Source organism: Chiloscyllium plagiosum, unplaced genomic scaffold (assembly GCF_037043375.1).
Source record: "Chiloscyllium plagiosum isolate Xiang-an unplaced genomic scaffold, Cpla_swu_hap1 HiC_scaffold_23, whole genome shotgun sequence".
NCBI classification, from domain to species: Eukaryota; Metazoa; Chordata; class Chondrichthyes; order Orectolobiformes; family Hemiscylliidae; genus Chiloscyllium; species Chiloscyllium plagiosum.
Window position 1 is genome coordinate 21544180 of NW_028270161.1, and position 22453 is coordinate 21566632.

The 22453-nt window shown below is 43.0% G+C and overlaps 1 protein-coding gene and 1 long non-coding RNA gene across 4 annotated transcripts in view; one reads left to right on the top strand and one right to left on the bottom strand.

Annotated features, from left to right (window-relative positions):
- Positions 1-22453, bottom strand: part of shank3a (SH3 and multiple ankyrin repeat domains 3a) — a 1012090-nt gene that overhangs the window by 87041 nt on the left and 902596 nt on the right. For 2 of the 3 annotated variants that reach the window (XM_043713934.2, XM_087999456.1), the window contains 2 exons: positions 20114-20137; positions 11382-11509 (listed from right to left, as the gene is read on the bottom strand). In XM_043713934.2, coding sequence (XP_043569869.2) covers positions 11382-11509; positions 20114-20137 — 152 coding nt within the window. The remainder of the gene's footprint in view (positions 1-11381; positions 11510-20113; positions 20138-22453) is intronic. The other variant, XM_087999457.1, reaches the window with a different exon arrangement.
- Positions 1-22453, top strand: part of LOC148145833 (uncharacterized) — a 59987-nt gene that overhangs the window by 36917 nt on the left and 617 nt on the right. The gene's annotated exons all lie outside the window — the stretch shown is intronic.

Here is a 22453-nt window from a genome sequence, read left to right on the forward strand (position 1 = left end):
GAGGGTGGTAAGTGCTGGAGTGCGCTGCCAGATAAGGTGGAGGAGGTAGACATGGTGGCAATGCTTAAAAGAAATCTTGACATACATATGAATAGGCAGGGAATAGAGGGATATGGATAATGTAGAAGTGCAGTCTTAGTGAGCTGAAGGTCTGTTCCTGTGCTGTACTGATCTTTGTTGTTTGAGTTCAAGAAGGCAGCTAATTGCTTCCTTCCCATGGGCATCTGGGGTAGGCAATAAATATGACTTTCCAAATTATGTTCCTAATTCAGTGAAGTAAACATTCAATAGGCTGTATATACAATATATGTCAAGGCAGTTGGAGAGTTAACTTGTGTAAAATGGTTCAATACAATACGGGCTAATTCTCCCAGGCTAATGACAGAATTAATCCTATTTCATGTGAATAGCTATCCGAGGGCAAGTGGAAGTGAAGACAATTGTGGAATATATGGGAGAGGAGGTTAAGGTTAAATTTAGCTGTAGGTGTAAGGACATGCATATAATTTTTTGTTGAAATACTTGGGATATTTCCAAACACTTTAATTGAAGGTTAAGCTAGCATGACTGGCTGAGACACTGGACAGAAAATTAGCAGATGGATTAAATTAACCTACTTATCAGGCAGCATCTGCTGTGGTCAAAGAGCGTGTCTATAACAAGTCTTGCAGCAACTACTTAGATTAATCTTGGAATGGGTTGGTTCACAAACAGGCACTTACCACCCTCTATGTAAAAAAAACTTGACTGTCACATCTCCTTCCTGGTATTTTACTACCCCAACTGATTGAGGCTCCCTCCACTTCTGATGGCTACAGGAGTCATAAGAACTAGGAGTAGGAGTCGGTCATTCAGCTCCTCGAGCTTGCTTAACCATTCAATATGACCATGGCTGATCTCAATCCCAGCAACAATTCTACTTTCCTGTCTGGTCTCCATAACCCTTCAGCCTTCCATTCCCTTAAAAATCTGTCTATCTCCACCTTAAGTTTACTCAATGTCCCAGCATCCACCGCACTCTGGGGTAATGAATTGCACAACTTCATGATACTTTGAGAGAAGGAATTTCTTATCTGTTTTAAATCTGCTACCCCTTATTCTAAAACCATGACCTTTCCTTCTAGATTGCCAAATGAGGAAATATCCTCTCTACATCTACCTTGTCAATCCCTGATAGCATCTTATATACATCAGTTGGATCTCCTCTCAATCTTCTAAACTCCAGACATTTTAGGCCTAAACTGCTCAATTTCTCTTCATACGAAAAACCCCATTTCTCTGGATAATGAACTTCCTCTGAACTGCCTCCAATAAACTACATCCCTCCTCAAGTAAAGGCACCACGGCTGTACGTAGTACTCCAAGTGCAGTCTCACTAATGCTTTGCACAGTCACAGCAATACTTCCCTAATTTTGTACTTTTATTCCTTTAACAATAAATGCCAAAATTCCAATGGTCTTCCATATCACCTGCTGTATCTGCATACTAGCTCTCTGCAACTCATGCCCAAGGATACCAAAATCTGTCTGCCACGGTTCATGTAATACCTGGTCAGTGAATATCAGTAGGATATTTGACCATTAAAGTGAGGACAGCTAGGACTGATCCTGTCCTCAAACGACCGACATCCAGACAACTTAGGTTTCTTTGAAGGACACCAAACACGAATCAAATGTACGCGTCCTTTCCAATTTTCCATATGGGCATCACTGACTAGACCAGCTTTTGTTACCTATCACTAATTGCATTTGGGAAGGTGGTGAGCTGCTGGCTTTATCCACTGCAGTCCAAATAGGCTAGGTCCTGTAAGAAAGTGGGTTTCAGGATTTTGAGTAGGCAACAGCAGATGAACGATAATATCGTTTCGCGTCAGCATGATATGTGACTTGGAGGAGATGTTGCAGGTCACAGTGTTCCCACGCATCTGCTGTCTTTTTAGGGTGATAATAGTAATGAGTTTAGAAGGTTCTGTTGAAGGAGGCTGGGTAAATTCATAGATCATAGAATCCCTACAGCGTGGAAACAGGCTATTTGGCCCAACAAGTCCACACTGACTCTCCAAAGAGTAACCCAACCACACTCATTCTCCTAATCTATTACTGTACATTTACCCCTAACTAATGCACGTAAGCCACACATCCCTGAACACTGTGGGCAATTAAGCATGGCCACTTCACCTAACCTGCACATCTTTGGATTGTGGGAGGAAACCCACACAGCCATGGGGTGAATGTGAAAACACCACACAGAGAGTCACCTGAGGCTGAAATTAAACCTGGGTCCCTAGCACCATTAGGTAGCAGTGCTAACCACTGAGCCACTGTGCCACCCCAAAGCAAAGACAGACACACACGTTTGAAATGGGAATCTGCAATTTTAAAATTGTGGCTACAAACCTGGCCAGTTTGGGGATTGAACCCATGACCTTGTCATTATTAGCACTACACTCCAACCATCTGAGCAAACCAGCCCACATAATTGCTGCAGTGAATCTTACAGATTATGCATTATAACGTTGAAGGTCTTGGAAGGGGTACCAATCAAGATGGCTGCTTTGTCCTGATTGGTGTCACATCCAGGCAAATCTAGAGTATCCACTACATTGCTGTATTCTGCAGATTGTTGATACGTTTTGGGGAATGACGAAGTGAGTTAATTGCCTCAGAATTTAAAGAAACATAGGAGCATGTAGTCCTTTGGGCCTACTCCACTATTCAGTAAGATCACGGTTGATCTGGTTATGTATTGAGTTCCACTCCCTTCTCTACACTCCATACACGTGACTCCCTTGTCTGACAATAATCTATTTACTTAGCCTTGAACAGATTTAAAGGCCTCGCCTCCACAGCCTGCTGGATCAGAGAATTCCACTCTTAACAACACTTCGGGAGAAAAAAAGTCTTCATCTTGGCCTTAAAACAAAAAAACCCCTCTTATTCTTAAATATAAGTCTAAAGGGGATGCAGGAGCAGAGACACCTGTTTGTATTTTTTTGAAGGTGGGAGGACAGGTGGAGAGAGAATAAAGCATATGGTATCCTTGGCTTTATTAATAAGGGCATATAGTGTAAGAGTGAAAATGTGATGTTGAATCTGTGTAAGACATGAGTTGGATTTCAACTGGAGTACTATGTATAGTTCTTGGGGCCAGTGGAAGGATGTGAATGCTTTGGAGTGCCTGCAAAAGGGATTTACAGGAATAGTTCCAGGGTGGAGGAATTTTAGTCGTGATGATAGACTGAAGAAGTTGGGACTGTTCACATTGGAGAGAAGAAAGCTCCAAGAAAATCTGACAAGAATTTTTCAAAATCATGAAAGGGAAGCATAGAGTGGCTACAGAGAAATTAATCCCACTTGTAAAAAAGAACAGACCAAGACAGCATAGATTTAAAGTGATTTGCAAAGGGAGCAAATGTGACATGAGAAAAATGGTTTTATTCAGTGTGTATTTAGGGTATGTAATTGTGAACATGAAGTGTGGTGGAGGTAGGTTCAACTGAGACATTCAAGAGAGCATTGGATAATTACTTGGGTGGAAATAATGAACAGAGATTTGGAGAAAAGGCAGGAGATTGGCACAAGGTAATGATGTTTGTTTGCAAAGCTAGCACAGACACATAGGCTGAATGGCCTCAATCTGTGCCCTCCTGTGATGATCAAGAGTAGTCAGACAAGATGATAATTGGCTCGGTTGCATTTGTCATGCTTTTTGTTAACAGGATGTGACGAACCTGATCCTTTAACAAGGTTATGCTGTCCCTGGCTCTTTTTTCCAGAGAGGTTGTAAATGACACAGACTCCGAAAAGTCTGCAGGTGAAGCGTTTTAAGACCAAGTTGATAATAGCTAACAGAGACTGCCTCAGATAGAAGGCTTTCAGGATTAAAAAAAAACTTACAATGAAAGGGGAGTAAGTAAGGACTGCAGATAGTGGAGATCAGAGCCGATGGTGGGGTGCTGAAAGAGCACAGCAGGTCAGGCAGCATCCAAGGAGTCGGAGAATCAGTGTTTCAGGCAAGAGCTCTTTATCAGGAATGAGGCTTGTGAGCCAAGGGGGTGGGGCTGAGGTTGGGGGAAAGTGGCTGAGAATTCGATAGGTTGATGGAGGTGGAGGTAATGGTGATAGGTCGGAGAGGAGGGTGGATCGGATAGGTGGGGTGGACAGGTAGGACAGGTCATGAGGGTGGTGCTGAGTTGGAAGGTTGGAACTGGGATAAAGTGGGGGGAGGGGAAATTAGGCAACTAGTGAAATCCACATTGATGCTGTGTGGTTGGAGGGTCCCAAGGTGGATTTTATCAATTTCCTCATTTCCCCTCCCCCCACCTTATCTCGGTTCCAACCTTCCAACTTGGCACCGCCTTCATGACCTGTTCATCTTCCTTCCCACCTATCTGCTCCATCCTCCTCTCTGACTTATTACCATTACCACACCCCCCTCCGTTTACCTATCGCACTCAGCCATCTTTCCCCCTCTAGCCCCACCCCCCCTCTCATTTATCTCTCCACCCCCTCGGCTCACAAACCTCATTCCTGAAGGGCTCTTGCCTGAAACATCGATTCTCCTGCTCCTTGGATGCTGCCTGACCTGCTGTGCTGTTCCAGCACCCCGCTCTCGACAATGAAAGGGGAGTGGCCATTTCTCCCAGTTCAGCTTTTCTCTGCTTTGATTTTTTTTTGCTGTAGTGTGAAGAAAGGTTGCTGGACCCAAAGAAGCAGGTCCAAGCTGGTACTCTCTCTGTGACTTCTATCCTGTAAGAACCTGTGTTTGATTTTTCCTTTTGTGCCAAGAGATGTTTATGGGAATTGTTGCAAGTATTTGAAACAGCATCATAGTCTGTTTGGTTTTCAGATAGGATAAGTTATTTGGTATTCTGTTTTCTGTTGTTTGTGTTTTATTCAGTAATCTTGTAAATAAATTCTGTTTTGTTTAAAATGAAGTGGTTTGACCAGTTGATTCTCTCCTGGAATATCCACTTTACACTTGCTTAAAACAACTAGCAAAGTTAGGGTCTGGGCTACCTTCTTGAAATGTTTTGAAGGGGCTGGCCTGGTCCATAACAAGGGCATACCTGCGTAACTTTTCACATTAACATGTAGATGCCAGTGTTGTAGTTGTCCTTGCTGAAACTTTATTGCTGGAACAGCACAGCAGGTCAGGCAGCATCTAGGGAACAGAAGATTCGACGTTTCGGGCACATGCCCTTCTTCAGGAATGAGCAGAGAGTGTTCAGCAGGAGAAGATAAAAGGTAGGGAGGAGGGACTTGGAGGAGGGGCGTTGGAAATGTGATAGGTGGAAAGAGGTCAAGGTGAGGGTGATAGGTCGGAGTAGGGTGGAGGCGGAGAGGTCAAGAAGAAGACTGCAGGTCAGGAAGGCGGTGCCGGGCTGGAGGGATTCGGCTGAGACAAGGTGGGGGGAGGGGGGATGAAGAAACTGGTGAAGTCCAAGTTCATCCCCTGTGGTTGGAGGGTTCCCAGTCGGAAGATAAGACGCTCCTCCTCCGACCGTCGCGTTGTTGTGGTTTGGCGGTGGATGAGTCCAATGACCTGCATATCCTCGGTGGAGTGGGAGGGGGAGTTGAAATGCTGTGCTACAGGGTGATTGGGTTGGTTCGTCCGGGTGGCCCAGAGGTGCTCTCTGAATCGCTCCGCAAGTAGGCGGCCTGTCTCCCCAATATAGAGGAGGCCACACCGGCTGCAGCGGATGCAGTAGATAATGTGGGTGGAGGTGCAGGTGAATCTGTGGCGGATATGGAAGTTTCCTTTGGGGCCTTGGAGAGAAGTGAGGGGGGAGGTGTGGGTGCAAGTGTTGCACCTCCTGCGGTTGCAAGGGAAGGTGCCGGGAGTGGAGGTTGGGTTGGTGGGGGGTATGGATCTGACAAGGGAGTCGCGGAGGGAGTGGTCTCTACGGAAAGCTGATAGAGGAGGGGAGGGAAATATATCCTTGGTGGTGGGGTCCGTTTGGAGGTGGCGGAAGTGACGGCGGATGATGTGCTGTACATGGAGATTGGTGGGGTGGTAGGTGAGGACCAGTGGGGTTCTGTCCTGGTGGCGGTTGGAGGGCGGGGCTCAAGGGCGGAGGAGCGGGAAGTGGAGGAGATGCGGTGGAGGGCATCGTCGATCACGTCGGGGGGGAAATTGCGGTCCTTGAAGAAGGAGGCCGTCTGTGTTGTGCGTATTTTGAACTGGTCCTCCTGGGAGCAGATGCGGCGGAGACGAAGGAATTGGGAGAATGGGATGGCGTTTTTACAGGGGGCGGGGTGGGAGGAGGTGTAGTCCAGGTAGCTGTGGGAGTCGGTCGGTTTGTAGTAGATGTCCGTGTTGATTCGGTCGTCTGAGATAGAAACAGAAAGGTCTAGGAAGGGGAGGAAGGAGTCCGAGACTGTCCAGGTGAATTTGAGGTCGGGGTGGAAGGTGTTAGTGTAGTGGATGAACTGTTCAACCTCCTCGTGGGAGCACGAGGTAGTGCCGATACAGTCATCAATGTAGCGGAGGAAAAGATGGGGGGTGGGGCCAGTGTAGTTGCGGAAGATGGATTGTTCCACATACCCTACGAAGAGGCAGGCATAGCTGGGGCCCATGCGGGTGCCCATGGCTACTCCTTTTGTTTGGAGAAAGTGGGAGGATTGGAAAGAAAAGTTGTTCAGGGTGAGGACCAGTTCAGTCAGTCGAAGGAGGGTGTCGGTGGAAGGGTACTGGGTGGTACGGCGGGAAAGGAAGAAGCGGAGTGCTTTGAGTCCTTCGTGATGGGGGATGGAGGTGTACAGGGACTGGATGTCCATGGTGAAGATGAGGCGTTGGGGACCGGGGAAGCGGAAATCCTGGAGGAGGTGGAGGGCGTGGGTGGTGTCACGGACGTAGGTGGGGAGTTCTTGGACTAATGGGGACAGGACCGTGTCGAGGTAGGAGGAGATGAGTTCGGTGGGGCAGGAGCAGGCTGAGACAATGGGTCGGCCGGGGCAGTCAGGTTTGTGGATTTTGGGCAGGAGGTAGAAGCGGGCGGTGCGGGGTTGTGGTACTATGAGGTTGGAGGCGGTGGATGGGAGGTCCCCTGAGGTGATGAGGTTATGGACGGTCTGGGAGATGATGGTTTGGTGGTGGGGGGTGGGGTCATGGTCAAGGGGACGGTAGGAGGAGGTATCTGCGAGCTGGCGTTTGGCCTCAGCGGTGTAGAGGTCGGTGCGCCAAACTACTACTGCGCCTCCCTTGTCAGCTGGTTTGATGGTGAGGTTGGGGTTGGAACGGAGGGAGTGGAGGGCTGTGCGTTCCGAGGGTGAGAGGTTGGAGTGGGTGGGAGGGGTGTGGGAGTTCAGGTAGCGGTTAATATCGCGGCGGCAGTTTGCAATAAAGAGGTCGAGGGCAGGTAGGAGGCCAGCACGGGGTGTCCAGGTGGACGGGGTGTGTTGGAGGTTGGAGAAGGGGTCGTCAGAGGGTGGGTGAGGGTCTTGATTGAAAAAGAAGGCACGGAGGCGAAGGCGGCGGAAGAATCGTTCAATGTCACTCCGTGTAGTTGTCCTTGAACAGTTTGGCTAAAGGTGCAGTTAGTTCTGGAAGACAATTCTTAGTACTACAGCCATAATGTTTTCTTCATGGGATTGACTGAGAATAGGAATAAATCCAAATTACTGATTTCTACACATTTCCTTTGAGAAGGCAGTGCTTTTGGAAAGCTCTGTGAGGTAGAGCAAATATACAAACATAACCTGAATCTTGTGACACGCTCAGAATCACCCTCAACACTGTGTTAGCTTTTATCTCCTCATTTTGAATAATTCTAGGAGCAAGGTAACACAACCTTAGTTTATGTAGCCTTAACTGATAACTTTTCAGCACCCAATCTCACCTTAGCCAGTGTATTGATTATAGGAGGTGGGATGTCATGTTACAGGATACTGGTTAGGCCACTTTTGGAATATTACGTGCAATTCTAGTCTCCCTGCTATAGGAAAGATGTTGTGAAACTTAAAAGGTTGCAGAAAGTATTAACAAAGATGGGGGAAGAGGCTGAATAGACTAGGGCTAATTTCCCTGGAGGATTGGAGGCTGAGGTATTACCTTATAGAGGTTTATAAAATCATGAGGGGCATAGATAGGATAAATAGCCGAGGTCTTTTCCCCAGAGTAGGGGAATTCAAACTAGATAGCATAGGTTTATGGTGAGAGGGGAAAGATCTAAAAGGGACCCAACCCAAGCAGCAACTCTTTCACACAGAGGGTGGTGCGCGTCTGGAATCAGCTACCAGAGGAAGTAATGGAGGCTGGTATAATTACAACATTTAAAAGGCATCTGGAAGGGAACATGAATTGGAAGGATTTAAGTGGATTGCGCCAAATGCTGACAAATGGGACTAGATTAATTTAGGATATCTTGTTCAGCATGGACGAGTTGGACCAAAGGTTCTGTTTCCATACTGTATACCTCCAGAACTCTCATGTATCTGCACGTCTCATTTAAAGCTGGTGTATGCATTCTAATGATGTGTCAGACAGAATTCAACATGGCTTTTGGACAGGATATATTTGGATTTTATCGAACAGCAGAGTAATATCCACCTTTTTCTATTCAGAAAAACATAAGGAAATAGAGCTGGAGCAGGACATTTTACACTTCAAGCCTCCTCTGCCATTCAGTAAAACCATGACTGATTTGTACCTCAACTGCACCTTCCTGCATATTCCTATATCTTATAGCACCCAAAAATCTATTGACCTTAGTGTCAAATATATTCATCGACTGAGCAACTGCAAATCTTGAATAGAGAAATTCAAAGATTCACAACACTTTGTGGGATTTTTTGCTTGTATAAATAGAGGAGGCCTTTGCATGAATTAAGCAGCACAAACTCTTAGCTTGATGGAGTATAGGTTTGACAGGGTAATTAACTTGATGCACTTGGTGAGTGAAGACAAAGGTTGAACTCTTTTCTAAAGACTTAATAAGTGATAAACTTAATAAGTGTCAGTGGTAGTTGCGTGCTTAGTTAATTATGTGGCTTGCTGTAACTAGTTATCAACTCATGGGACTAACTCAAGTTTCTGGAATTTTTCTTAATGAAATGCAGAAGCTTTTCCTTACGCACAAAGTAAGTAGCACAGAGTATAGTTTGATGGTATATGTTTTGACACTGTACTTAACTCGGTAATTTGATAAGGGAAGAGATTTTTTTTTGGTGTTTTACAAACCAAGAAGTGGTCTGAGTCTGGGAGTGGGAGACAGCAAGATCTGGTGTGTAGCTTCTCAATGTTTTTATTCAAACAGGCCAGAAATGAAAGGCACAGTAGGGAATCTCTATTTATTAGAAAATCACTTATCCCATGCTATATGGGAATTCCTGGAAACCTCCTGAGGCCTGGATAGTCAAATGCACAGGAAGTGTTGCCAGCAACAGCAGCTCAGGTTGTGTGTTTCAGAGCTTGAATTAATATCTGGATTCACTACTGGGCATTTGTGCGACCATATGATCTAGGAGAGAAATAGGCCGTTAGGCCCATTGAGCTTGCTACATTAGTCAAAGCGTTCCTAGCTGATCTGGCAATCATCAACTCTACTCTCCTATCTTTTCCCCATGAACTTTGATTCTCCAACTTATTAAAAATCTTCCATCTCAGCCTTGAATATATTTAGTAATCCAGCCTCTACAGGTGTCTGTGATAAACAACTCCAGAGATTCACTACCCTCAGAAAATAATCCTCCTCTTCTCTATTTTAAGTAGGTGACTCGGAGATTATACCCTTTGGTTCTAGAAACTCTCATTAAGAGAAAAAAAACATTCAGCATCTAGCTTATCAAAATCCCAAAGAATCTTATACATTTCAATAAATTCATCTCTCCATTCGTCTAAACACAAATGAGTACAGGTTCAACTTCCATTGATTAAAAAAAATCTCTCCATGCCCCTGGGTTCAACTTCATGAACCTTTCTGGACCGATTCCAATGCTATTATCTATCCTTAGATAAAGGTATCAAAACTGTTCACAATTTTCTAGATATGGTCGAATTCGTGCCTTATATAATTTTAGCAAGACTTTTCCCTTTCTAGATACTTCATTCCCTATGAAATAAAAACTAACATTCTTTTTGCCTTCTTTCTTAAGTGCTGATCTCGTATACCAGCTTTTTGTGAGAGGTAGAATTTAAGGAAGAGCAGTGTTTAAACTATAGAGTTATATATTATTTCCTAGTTATCATTGGTTAAAGATAAGATTTTCATGAACAGTTATTTTCTTGTTAGGCACAGAAATCTGTTGAATATTTGTTTTAACCTAAGTTGACGGTCTGATACTTTGAATAGTTTGACTAAATCTTTTCACAGTTGTGAGGACTCCGGGAATGAGGGTGGCTTGATTTCCAGAGCACTCCCCCAGTGAATTGTGACAATGAGCCAACTTCTCCATAAAAACAGCCCAATGTTCCATTCCAGTTTTGCCTCCTAATATTTGACTCCAGATCTGTTCTCACCACAGCAAAATTGACTCTCCTCAAGGTGAATATTTTTACTTTACATAACTCCTTGACTTTTTCCATAGCTAACCTAAGAACATATCCCAGATCAGTCCCTGAATCAAATCCAGCAATGCTTGTTGTGATGGAAGCATGCTGCTCAGCAAAATACTGCTTAACGCATTTCAAAAACCCTTCTAACTGTCCATCTTTTACATTAGTACTATATTAATTTATACCAGGATAATTAAAGTTCAATATTGTTGCTTATCTACTGATTTTGCATCTCTTTGCAATATACTTATAAAGATCTCCTTCACAGTTTGTGGCTTATAGAATATAATGAGTTGTTTACTTGAATTATTTCTGAATTAATCTCTTTTAAAATATGTTCTTCAGATATAAGTACATTAAAATATCTTTTTAAAATGTTCTAATGCTGATGCCTGGGGAACATGATGATATGCTCCAGTTCAGTCTTAAAAACAATGGCCTATAAAACTCCACTTGTTTCCCTTGGCCATTTTGATTTGATGCCATCACTGTCCCTTTATTTCCAGGGGCTTCAGTTGCAAACAAATTAAGTCCTGTCAGGCATTCTAAGAGCTGTCCTGTCATTACTATATTGAACCTGATAAATGTCTGGAGAAGCTGGCTTGGAGCATGTCCACTCTTGCCTGATTGGCTAGTTTTGTTGAGGTGTTGCTCTTTACTGGCTGTCTGCTTGCACACCTTGAATATCTAGCATGTGTTCATGCCCTTGCTCTCAGGGAGTGGTCATTCTCAAAGTAGGGAGTAAGCCAGAGAAAATGCTCCTACACTTTCTCTCTTATTTGCTAGGAGCGAAGGAGAACTGAAACCACGCTTTTAATCCCTGTATGTTTTTATAATACTGATGCTCAGAACTAGATACAGTGTTAAATGTGAATGGGTTTCTCACACTGATCTCTGCTGGCGTGATACGCCTGCTTGTAGGCCGCTGTTTGACTGTTGCAGCTCGCGAGTCTGCTGCCACATTTTCTGTCCTGGCTGACCGATCAGCTGCTGCAAGGATCTCATCCAATTTTTCTAAAAACAAAATTAGAACATTACATAAGAAAGGATAGAGAGGAGAGAATTTTGGATCAGAAGAGAAGGTATTTCAGGAGGTAGCATATAATATCAGAAAAGACAGGACATTGTTTTTGAAACCACAGAATATGACATCATTGAAGAAAGGATATTATGTCAGGAGAACAGGATATTGCATCACAAATGATAGGGTGTAACATCCTTTCTTCTTTGATGCAATATCCTAGGCTGTAGATTCAAATCCCATTCGAGAAACATGAGCACATTATTTAGGGTGGCAGTTCAGCGCCATACTGAGGACTGCTGCATTGTAGAAGGTGATATATTTCAAATTAGATACTAAACACAAAATGTCCTTTTTGAAAGAATAAAAAATGTCCCATGACATTGTTCAAAGAAGGGCAGCGAAGGCTCCCTCATTTTGTTGTCAAACTTTAACACATAAAATAGACTATCAGGTTAATTCTATCTACTTAGGTTATAGGAATGTGTAAGTTGGTAGTTCAGTTTTCTACATTACAGTACTTGAAAGGGACTATAATTCACAGCTATGTCACTGGGCCTCAGGGTGTCCTGGGATTGTGGATGCTCCCAAAGCTGTGTTTTCTCTTTTGGATAAAAAAAAAAGATGAATGACAATAAGTTCCAGGGGCTAGTAAGTTGGTAACTAGAAGGTATCAGTGAAAGATTGGCATCAAAAGACCAAAGTTTAGATCAGAGTGGTGCTAGAAAAGCACAGCAGGTCAGGCAGCATCAGAGGGGCAGGAAAATCGACGTTTTGGGCAAATGCCCTTCATCAGCCTGAAACGTCGATTTTCCTGCTCCTCGGATGCTGCCAGACCTGCTGTACTTTTCCAGCACCATTCTGATCTAAACTCTGGTTTCCAGCATCTGCAGTCCTCACTTTTGCCTATCAAAAGACCAAAGGGTGAGTGAGAAACAATACTTTTGTGCAGTAGGTTGTAGAGACATGGAATGCAGGACCATAAAAATGTGGGAAAGTGGAATCCAGAAAAATATTCTAAATGGGAAGGAGAAAATATGTGAAACATGTAGGTATAAAATAATCTGGAGAAATTGCAGGTTGAGTACATTCACATAGGTGGAGGGTAAATGGCTAACTGTGCCACATAATTAATTAGTTCTGATACAAATTCGACACCAACAACTTTCTCTGCATGAAATTATTTGGACTGACTATACCTCCTCCTCCAATGAATTTGTTTCTGGATGCAGGTCTGTTGACTAATATGGCATAATATGGATTGTTGATTGTACTTGTCTGTTATCAACTTCCAGTGTTTAAGTCACACAAACAAGAAGCTGTAAAGCTCTAGGTGGGTACAACCTTAGTAGTGGTGTGAGATGTGTTCTTTGAATGTGAGACCCAACAAGCAGGGAGTAAGTATTTCTGTTCCATTAAACCCATTTAAAAAGATGTTTATCGGAGTGATAATACGCTGATTGGATTCAAGTAGCACATGTCATTCAGATACCTGTAGATGTAAATCACTCTATGATATCTCACTGAAACAAGGACTGTTCCTCCAAACACTATCACACTACTCAAGGTTCAGTGCAGGTTAGTTGGTTAGTTACAGAGTGAAGCTCCCTCAACATCATAGCAGGAAATATTTTCATTGTCGCATCTTCATTACTTAGATCTAAACTTTGGGCTCCTTCAGCCAACCATCAGCCTTTCTTCTTTGGAACACCTGATCATTTCATCCAACTCATTTTCTACAATCTCAAATGCAAATCATCTCTTGTCCAGCTCTGAGCTATGTGGACTATAGCAAGATTTGTGGTTGAATCAGACAAGAAATCCAATGAGAAAGATATGGGGTCAGAGTCCCTGTGTATATTTAAGATTGAGATAGATAGGTTCTTGACCAGTAGAGAAATAGAGGGTTACAGAGAAAGGACAGGAAAGTGGATATGAGGAATGTCAGATCAGCTGTTATCTTATTAAATGGTGGAACAGGCTTGAAGGGCCAAACACACTACTCTTGCTCCTGTTTCTCATGCTTTTTTATGGTGAGGCCTATCTGAATATCAAGAGCGCATCATACTTTTGCTGTATGGTCTGCCAAGTTTCTCGCCAGGCTGCAGCAAACTGCTAATTAAAATTTTGGACACCACACACCAATAACTCAGGGCCACATGCACCCCCCCTTCATGGACATTGGTATCTAATATGTTCCAGCCTCTAAAGACCCCTCAGAGCATATCTCTAATCTAAGTACATTATGCTTCTGCACTTCACTGCTGCCACCTGGGCTGTAATAGCGATCATTGCAATACTGCAGCAAGGACACTGTGGTCAGGGACATGTACCCAGCTCATGGACTGCATCAAGCTGCATTGCTGGCCTGTTGGCTTGCTATCACAGTCACAACATACTTGCTTGTTTACAGCAAATGTTCCCTCTGAGCACTCGAAGCACTGTACATGCCGATGTTTGGGCCAAGGTCATTTTGGACATTGACTTCCAGTTTTGTAAGTCACTGCCGTGCACGGACAAAAGTCTGTGCAGAGGAAAACAAAAAGTGGGAATGTAGCTGAAGCATCACTGCCTTGTCTTCCTGTTTAGCAGGAAGATTGTCATGGTTATCAGCAGTCATTAATGAAATCAAGGACAGCCTCCAATACCAATTTAGGGGCTTGGATATAGTCAAGTGGCACGGTGGCACAGTGGTTAGCACTGCTGCCTCACTGCGCCAGAGACTTGGGTTCAATTCCCGCCTCAGGCGACTGTCTGTGTGGACTTTGCACATTCTCCCCGTGTCTGCGTGGGTTTCCTCCGGGTGCTCCGGTTTCCTCCCACAGTCCAAAGATGTGCAGGTTAGGTGAATTGGCCGTGCTAAATTGCGCGTAGTGTTAGGTAAAAGGATAAATGTAGGGGAATGGGTGGGTTGCCTTCGGCAGGTCGATGTGGACTTGTTGGGCCGAAGGGCCTGTTTCCACACTGTAAGTAATCTAGTCAAGTCAGTCAGATTCCTTTCCTCAAGGCGTGGGAAGCTGAACTTCGAGCAGCTAACCACCCTTCATACTGGCTTCTGCCCTAATGAGGGCTGTTTTCCTTCTGGAATGAGAGAGGTGCAGATATTAAGGAACATGAAACTGGGTGGCACTGCAGTTATTTTCCATGCAGATGGCAGGTGACCAAAGCCAGTGAATCAGTATAGCAGGTATGTGGGCTTAGTGGTGACAGGGATTGGGTTGGGTGAGAATGAGTGAGGCAAGAGAGAGACTGGTAGCTAGGTACAGTAGCAGAGACAGAATGAACATGTGGTGTTGCAGAAAAAATGGTAGCACTTACACGGGTGGAGCAGAGAAGGCTATTGACATTTTTCTTATACATTTCGTTCTTCCTCCAGATGCTGACACTGCACTAACCCAGATGGCCAGGCTGGCATCGTCTGGTGTTGTCTCCTGTACTCCTATCCTAGGGCAAGAGGCCTTTTTTTGTCTGTATCACTCTATCCAGCAGGATCCCCAGGTGTCTTCCTGCAAAGCGGGGCGACCATTTTTCCTTGTATGCCATGTTTGGAGTAAATGTAAGGAGCCATGTGGGGTAGCTCTGGACTGACAGTGCTTGTCTTGGAGCAGAGTGGGCTTTTAAAGATGATGCATATCTGATGAGTGGCAAGTTGTTCCTAGTATGGCACCTGGTAAGATGGGACTACAATTGGACATGTGGCAGGTAGTTAATGAGGCACATTTGGTAAGGTACAGTGCAAAATCTCATTGGGCCATGCAGTGATAATCCCTCCAGAAAGCTCGATGCAACTTGTATTTAGCCACAAACATGTAAGATTCACCCCATAAAAATTAAATTAAAAGGACAAAACTGTGTCCATCTGGTCAGTTGCAGACTGAGTCTTTCTTCCATACATCTTTCAATCACTACTTTCACAACGAGATTTTATCCAGCTCCTTCATGGATTTGGTGACACTATCAATAGCCAATGTTCCTCTGGACTGTCTGTCTCTGACAGATTAAATGCTCTCCCCTGAGGTGAGTTTGGTGACAGGGAGGCATTTAACCAGGCAGGTAGGTGGCAAGTGAGGACCACACTTCTCACATTCCTCTGCCATGATTGAGTCTGGGTTGTGGAGTCTCATGGACAGTTCATCACCCATTACCAAATAAGGCCTGTCCATGGATTATCAATACCCACTTAAGGACCAAATCCTGCTCCTTGTGGTAGGCAAGAGACTCGCCATGTGTAAGCTCAAATAGCAACCAATATTGGGTTTGCTTGTGGGCTACAAAATCGAGGGGTGGGTGTTGAGGGTATGTGGAGTTGTGAGATGGTTATATGAGGTTTGTTCAAAGGCATTCAATGCCTGATTGTAGAGTTTGGCATCTGGAAGTTGGGGTTACCCACTGAGAATCATCATGACCCCTATTCCAACATTACTCACCTATGGCTGGATTCTCACTGATCTTGGGCCTAATTTGGATGCATTGTTGACAATGGCCTCTGTTCAGACTGATTCAACTGAGCAGTGCAGAGCTCCACAGCTTGTAATTATCTGGTAACTCTTGCGGGCAGTATTTCTGTCCTGTGATCTTCGGGAAATACCATTCATAATGATGGGCCTCCTAAGCACTTCACAACCAATGAATTACCTTTTTTGAAGTGCAGCCTTTGTTGAAGTATAGCAGCCAATTTGTACATAGAACGTTCCCAAAACAGCAATACAATGATGATGAGTTGATCTGTAATTTTGATGTTGATTGGGGGTTCAATATTGACAAGGTCATCAGAGATAACTCCTCTGCTGTCCTTTGAAATAGGATCATTTGCCACCATGTGACAGTGCGGATGGGGTCTCTGTTTCATATCACATCTGAAAGATGGCATCACTGACAGTGCAATATTCCCTTAGTACTGCAGTGGACTGTCTTGCATTTATATAAATTCTTTAATATCTTTAGGATGTCCTGAATGCTTTACAGCCAATGAAATTCCTTCAAAGTGTTCTCACTATTCAAATATAAGCAATGAGGTGCACAGCAAGGTTCCACAACAGTAGTGTGATAATAACCACATTCATCTGAGATTAGATTAGATTCCCTACAGTGTGAAAACAGGTCCTTCAGGCCAACACATCCACACCGACCCTCTGAAGAGTAACCCCACTCAGACCCATTTCCCTCCACACTGTGGGCAATTTGGCATGGCCAATTCACCTGGCCTGCACATCTTTGGACTGTGGGAGGAAACCAAAGCTCCCGGAAGAAACCAACGCAGATATGGGCAGAATGTGCAAATTCCACACAGACAGTCGCCCGAAGCTGGAATCAAACCTGGGACACTGGTGCTGTGAGGCAGCAGTGCTAACCACTGAGCCACCGTGCTGCCCATGTTTTATAATTATGTAAACAGGCTATGATTCCAAGGAAAACTTGCCAGCTCTTTTTAAAAATGATATCTTGGGATTCTTCAGAAATATAAGACAAGGCCAAATGAACCTCAGTTTAACTTCTTCTCCAAAGGGTTATATAAATATAAATGGGTCCTTTCTCAGTGTTTGACAGAGTCATTAGGAAGTCCAGACAATTTTCTCTCTTCATAACTCTGGTCATCATAAACATTCAGAGAAAACCGAATCTCACAAGGATATCTGCTGGGAATCAGCTAATTCAATACATATCAGACATAGAGACTAGGAAGATCCGAGCTTTAAAGTTTAAATGTTACTCTTGGAGCAGAGTCTTCCCAGGCTTCAGGGACCTGACATCAGTGTCAAATAGTAGTCAACATGCCATTGTGGGGACAATCACCTGGATGTGACTTTTATATAAGATAAGACTTTCAGATAAGAAAGACAGAAGATGCTCCAAGATAGTAATATCCTATTTCAATTTCTTAAAAAAAACAATTAAAAAAAGACTCAGCAGACAGACCACTGTAGAGGGGGTGCCATACCTCAGAGAAGAATATGTCTACAGTTGAAGCCAGGAAGGCAGGGAAAGCCTCACAGTTAACTTGGAAGTGCTGGCAATTCTGAAGAAGGGACACTGGATCCAAAACATTAACTCTGATTTCTCTCCACAATTGCTGCCAGATCTGCTGACCTTTTCTAGCAATTTCTGTTTTTGTTTCTGATTGCGAGCATCTACAATTTTTTTGGGATGTTTTTTGCTAATTTAGTAGTACCTGCTTTGTCTAACTTGGACAGTAAAGTTTTGTTTGAAAAATGAAATTTTGTGGTGTAATTCATTCAGTTAGTAGCTGGGAATTACTTTTCTCTGAGATTACAACAATCCACACATCTATACACATCTCTCTTTAATAAATTTAATGACTGAACAACTTAAAAGCTCATTGAATGTAGACTCAGCATGTTTAGGTAAAGAAGCTGCAAAGTCAGGTAGTGAAAACTAGTCACCATTTCACTTTTTAAATAAATATAGAATAATTCTTCTTCTCAATACTATAATAAGTGGTACTCAGTGGTACACCAACTGTACATCATGCTGTGACATATTTATATTATTTGGCATTTTTTCAGGCTGTCATGATGCGTTCATTATAAGATGATCTGTTTGTATTGGTTCTCTTGATTCCCTCTCTCTCCTCCCAATTGCGTTTTATTTCTCAATTTTCTTGGTATTTTTAAAACCAGCTTCCTTTTCATTTTAGCTTGCGCCATCCTTCCTCTTCCAACGATCTATCTACTCTCACCAGTGGAACAATTCATTCTTATTCCCACTTCTCCCTGCCTTGTCCCCATCCCAGTTTCCCCCATCTCCATTGATCTGCCTACCTCTCATGAGTTCACCCTCATTCCTCTGGTTCTAGTTTCCATCCTCTCCTGATTTCCTCTTTCCCAGTTCACTGAATCTCTCCAGATCTCGTGTGTTCCTCTCTGGCTTTTATTTCAAAGTCCCCTGGATCTGCTGTTCAACTCCCCACTCCCATTCTGGTCATTACTTTCCTACTATCCTTTAATCTCCTTGTCCTAGTTGGCCATTGAACCCTTTTCCCCTCAGCCTTTAATCACCTCATTGAGACTCTTATCTTCAGTCTTCATCTATTTTCTCCCTTTTCTATCTCCCGCTTAGTTTAAGTATCAGTTTGACTCAGTTAGCAACACGCTCAATTTAAAGTCTTCTTCAAATAGTTTTCACTGGAGTTATGGAAGATGGTTGGGTGAACGCTGAGTAAGAATTCACCTCCATAATCTGGGCTGACAGTCTTTATGGTCCTTGGCTGAAGCACAAAACCTTTGCTCTGGTGGATATAAAAATGCTGTGAAACTGTGTAAAGAAGAGCAACAGCTGGTGTCCTGGTGAACATTCCTCCCACAAACAACATTATGAGAAAGATTATCTGAACATATACTTATTGTTTCCTGCATGTTCTAACCAAAATCATTTTCTCATGCAATATTGGAAAGACAAAGGTCTCCTTGTGCAGCATGCCAAGGCTTGGCGCTGATTCAGCTCTGCTAAGTAGGGCAACGATGAAGAGTCAAGTTCTCATACTGCAGAATACAAAGTCAATGAGCAAGGCTGTATAGAGTATGACACCATGTAATGGGGATAGATTCAGTCGTGTAGGAAGTTAAGTGAAATTGCAGAGTTTACAGATGTAAGGTCTGAAACTAAGTTCTCATAGGTCCCAAAATGAAGGTCTGAGGCTTATATTTTAAGACTGCAGGTGAAGGACATGGACCCAAAATACCAGATACCACCAGGAAGACATCTTGGAATCTCTTGGAGATGTCAATTTACTGAGAGGCAGACTAAGTACTTTCAGTTATATTGCTTCAAAACTTTCATGTGCAAGCACCCCATGTGAGAGTTCAAAGTCTTGCCTTAATGTGAATTTCAACAACTGACCAAGTTCATTACTATCATGCATTCAGCACAGATTGGGAGGAAATGGTGGTAATTTGCAAAAGTGTGGGTCAAATTTTATTGAATTACGTCAAACAAATGATCATCCTCAGGAAGTGTGTTACACAAAATAATGCAAAAATTTTTCCTTAGTCTCTGAATTGGACCCAAAATTTGAAGTCACAAGCACAGTCTTAGAGACACTAACATGCTATTTCTTTGGAAGAAAATTAGAGGCAGCACACTCAGCATTCATTTTTAATTTCAGAGAAAATCATGTTAACAAGATTCTTAGGGAACTGTCAAAATCTCTTTTTTCTTACCTCCTTCCTTTTGCATCAAACCAGGAAAAAAATGAATTGATCCATCAAATCCATTCATACATAACCCAAGAGCACTCTATTTTAACATGGACAGAACTCACCGATTTATTCGCCTTCTACTGCCCACGTACACTTCATATACAGTCTACCCAGCCATTTCCTTACTGTGCCAGATTCTATTTGTGACAGCAGATTAAAACATGTTTATAATTTTGACTTTACACACTGAAGAAACCGTTCCACCACCCAGAAATCAAGAGGTGGAAGAAATGGTGGGAGTGGTGGCAAATAATGAATGTTCTCTTAAAACTTTACAAGTACCACTCAACAGAAGCATGTACGGTCAACACAGCACCAACACACAAAGCACCACGAGAAGTAAAATGGCGTTTGTTGTCAGGTTTTAAGAGAACAACTTACCCGTTTTCCTTCTGCGTACAGAGGCTTGGAAAGAAAAGAATCGGAGCGTTAGGATGGAATGGAGGAATGAATGGCAATGTCACAAAACTGAATCTAGAGGAAAGGGTTAGTAATTTATACAAAAAAACACAGAACATTCAAGTTATAGAGACAAAGCACATCCCAGACAGAGAACTGTGCCAACAGTGCAGGACAAGGAACAACAAAACTACTTGTAATATGATTGTTTCCACTTCATATTCAATATCTTTCTGTTTACTAATGTCATGTCGGTGAACTAAAGTATTAAAGAATTTCTTGGTATACCTCAGAGACAAGGGCCTGGAAGATGCAAACAATCAACTCTTCATTCTCAAAGATCGGCTTGTACACACTCCCTCATTGAGGAGAAACATGGCAGGGAATGAAAAAAGAAACTTTGAGGGATGTTACATAAAACTGAATCAGTGATGATCAAACTACCAAAACTTAAATCTGCAGGAAGGTTAGAAGACTTCCTCCAATTGCTGGGACATTTGTTGAGTCCCATACCTGAATGTAAGGCACTTCAACCCTCAACCCCATCCATCCCACCTACCTCTTCTATTCTAAAAATAAAATACATACAAAAACACACACAACTTTTGTTTTTTAAAAATTTGATCACAGGGTATGGGCATCACTGGCTAGGCCAGCAGTTATTGCCCATTCCTGATCACCCAGAGGCAGTCAGTAAACTACATTGCTTTGGGGTTGCAGTCACATGTAGACTAGGTAAAGGGATAGACAACTTCCTTCTGTAAAGGATATTTATAAACAAGATGGTTTTCTACAACAATCAACAGTGGTCACCATTAAGCTAGCCATTTTTTCACGACTTTTTTTTTATTATATTCAAATTCCAATATCTGTCATGGTGGGATTTTAAAGTTAGCCTTGGGTTTTTGATTACTTGTCATTACCTTTGCACCATCCCCACAATAGTGCACTCACTTTCGAAGAAGAGTCATTTAATTTATTTATTTAAAATAAATAATTGCTCTTGTTAAGTATAGAAATCTAACCTGTGTTTTGTTAGCCAGATTTTATCTGATAGGTGAACTGGGGACTTTGATACTCCAATGAGCTGTGACACCTTACTGAAGACAGTAATTAACATTGATGTGATCTGAATATTACCTGCCACTTATTAACCACAGATTGAATATTGTGCCAGTTTGCTGCATGCAGGCAGAGACTGCTTTGTTATGAGTGAAGCTGTGAACGATGTTCAACACTGTTATCGCTAACAAGTATATCCACTTCTCAGAAGCTGGTTGGGACCAGGAGACTAACTTTAAGAACTCTTGCAGTGGTGTCCTTTTTCTCTTACCCTATGCTCATGGAGTCTTATACTCAAAAGATTCACAGGCCGACTGTTCTCTATAACATACAAAGGAGCCCATTTTCTAAAATATACATTCTTTAAAAAATTCCTTAGGAAATACACAACAACAGCTATTTTCTGAACATCACCAATATCTTTTAACTTCCATTATATTGCTAGGAATTTTCTAATTTCTATAATGGTTCTATTTCTCTTCACTGTTATGATCTCCATAGAAAAAAATTCAAACTTCCCAGCTAATAAATAAGATAATGATACAACAATGCCATGAACACAAATCATAACCGTAGAGTGAACTTTTAGATTAGATTAGATTACAGTGTGGAAACAGGCCCTTCGGCCCAACAAGTCCACACCGACCCGCCGAAGCGAAACCCACCCATACCCCTACATTTACCCCTTACCTAACACTACGGGCAATTTAGTATGGCCAATTCACCTGACCCTGCACATCTTTGTGATGTGGGAGGAAACCGGAGCACCCGGAGGAAACCCACGCAGACACGGGGAGAACGTGCAAACTCCACACAGTCAGTCGCCTGAGTCGGGAATTGAACCCGGGTCTCTGGCGCTGTGAGGCAGCAGTGCTAACCACTGTGCCACCGTGCCGCCCACAAACTGTAAGATTTAGGAGCAGAATGAGGCCTTTTGGCCAATCAGCTTTATTCTGTCATTTGATCAGATCACGGCTAATCTGATAATGATAATTTCACCTTCCTGTTTTTTGCTCAGAACCTTAGATCCTTTTAAGTGATTAAAAATTGCTTTCATTCAATCCTGAACAATGCCACCTTTATTGCCACCTGTGGCAAAGAATTCTGCAGATTCACTCACTTTGAGAAGAAATTCTTCCTCATCTATTTTAAATGGGCAATGCCTTACTCTGAGATTATGCCTTTTGGTCACACATGGGGAAACAAATTCTCAGCAGCTATCATGTCAAGCCCCCATAGAATCTTGTATATATTTCAATA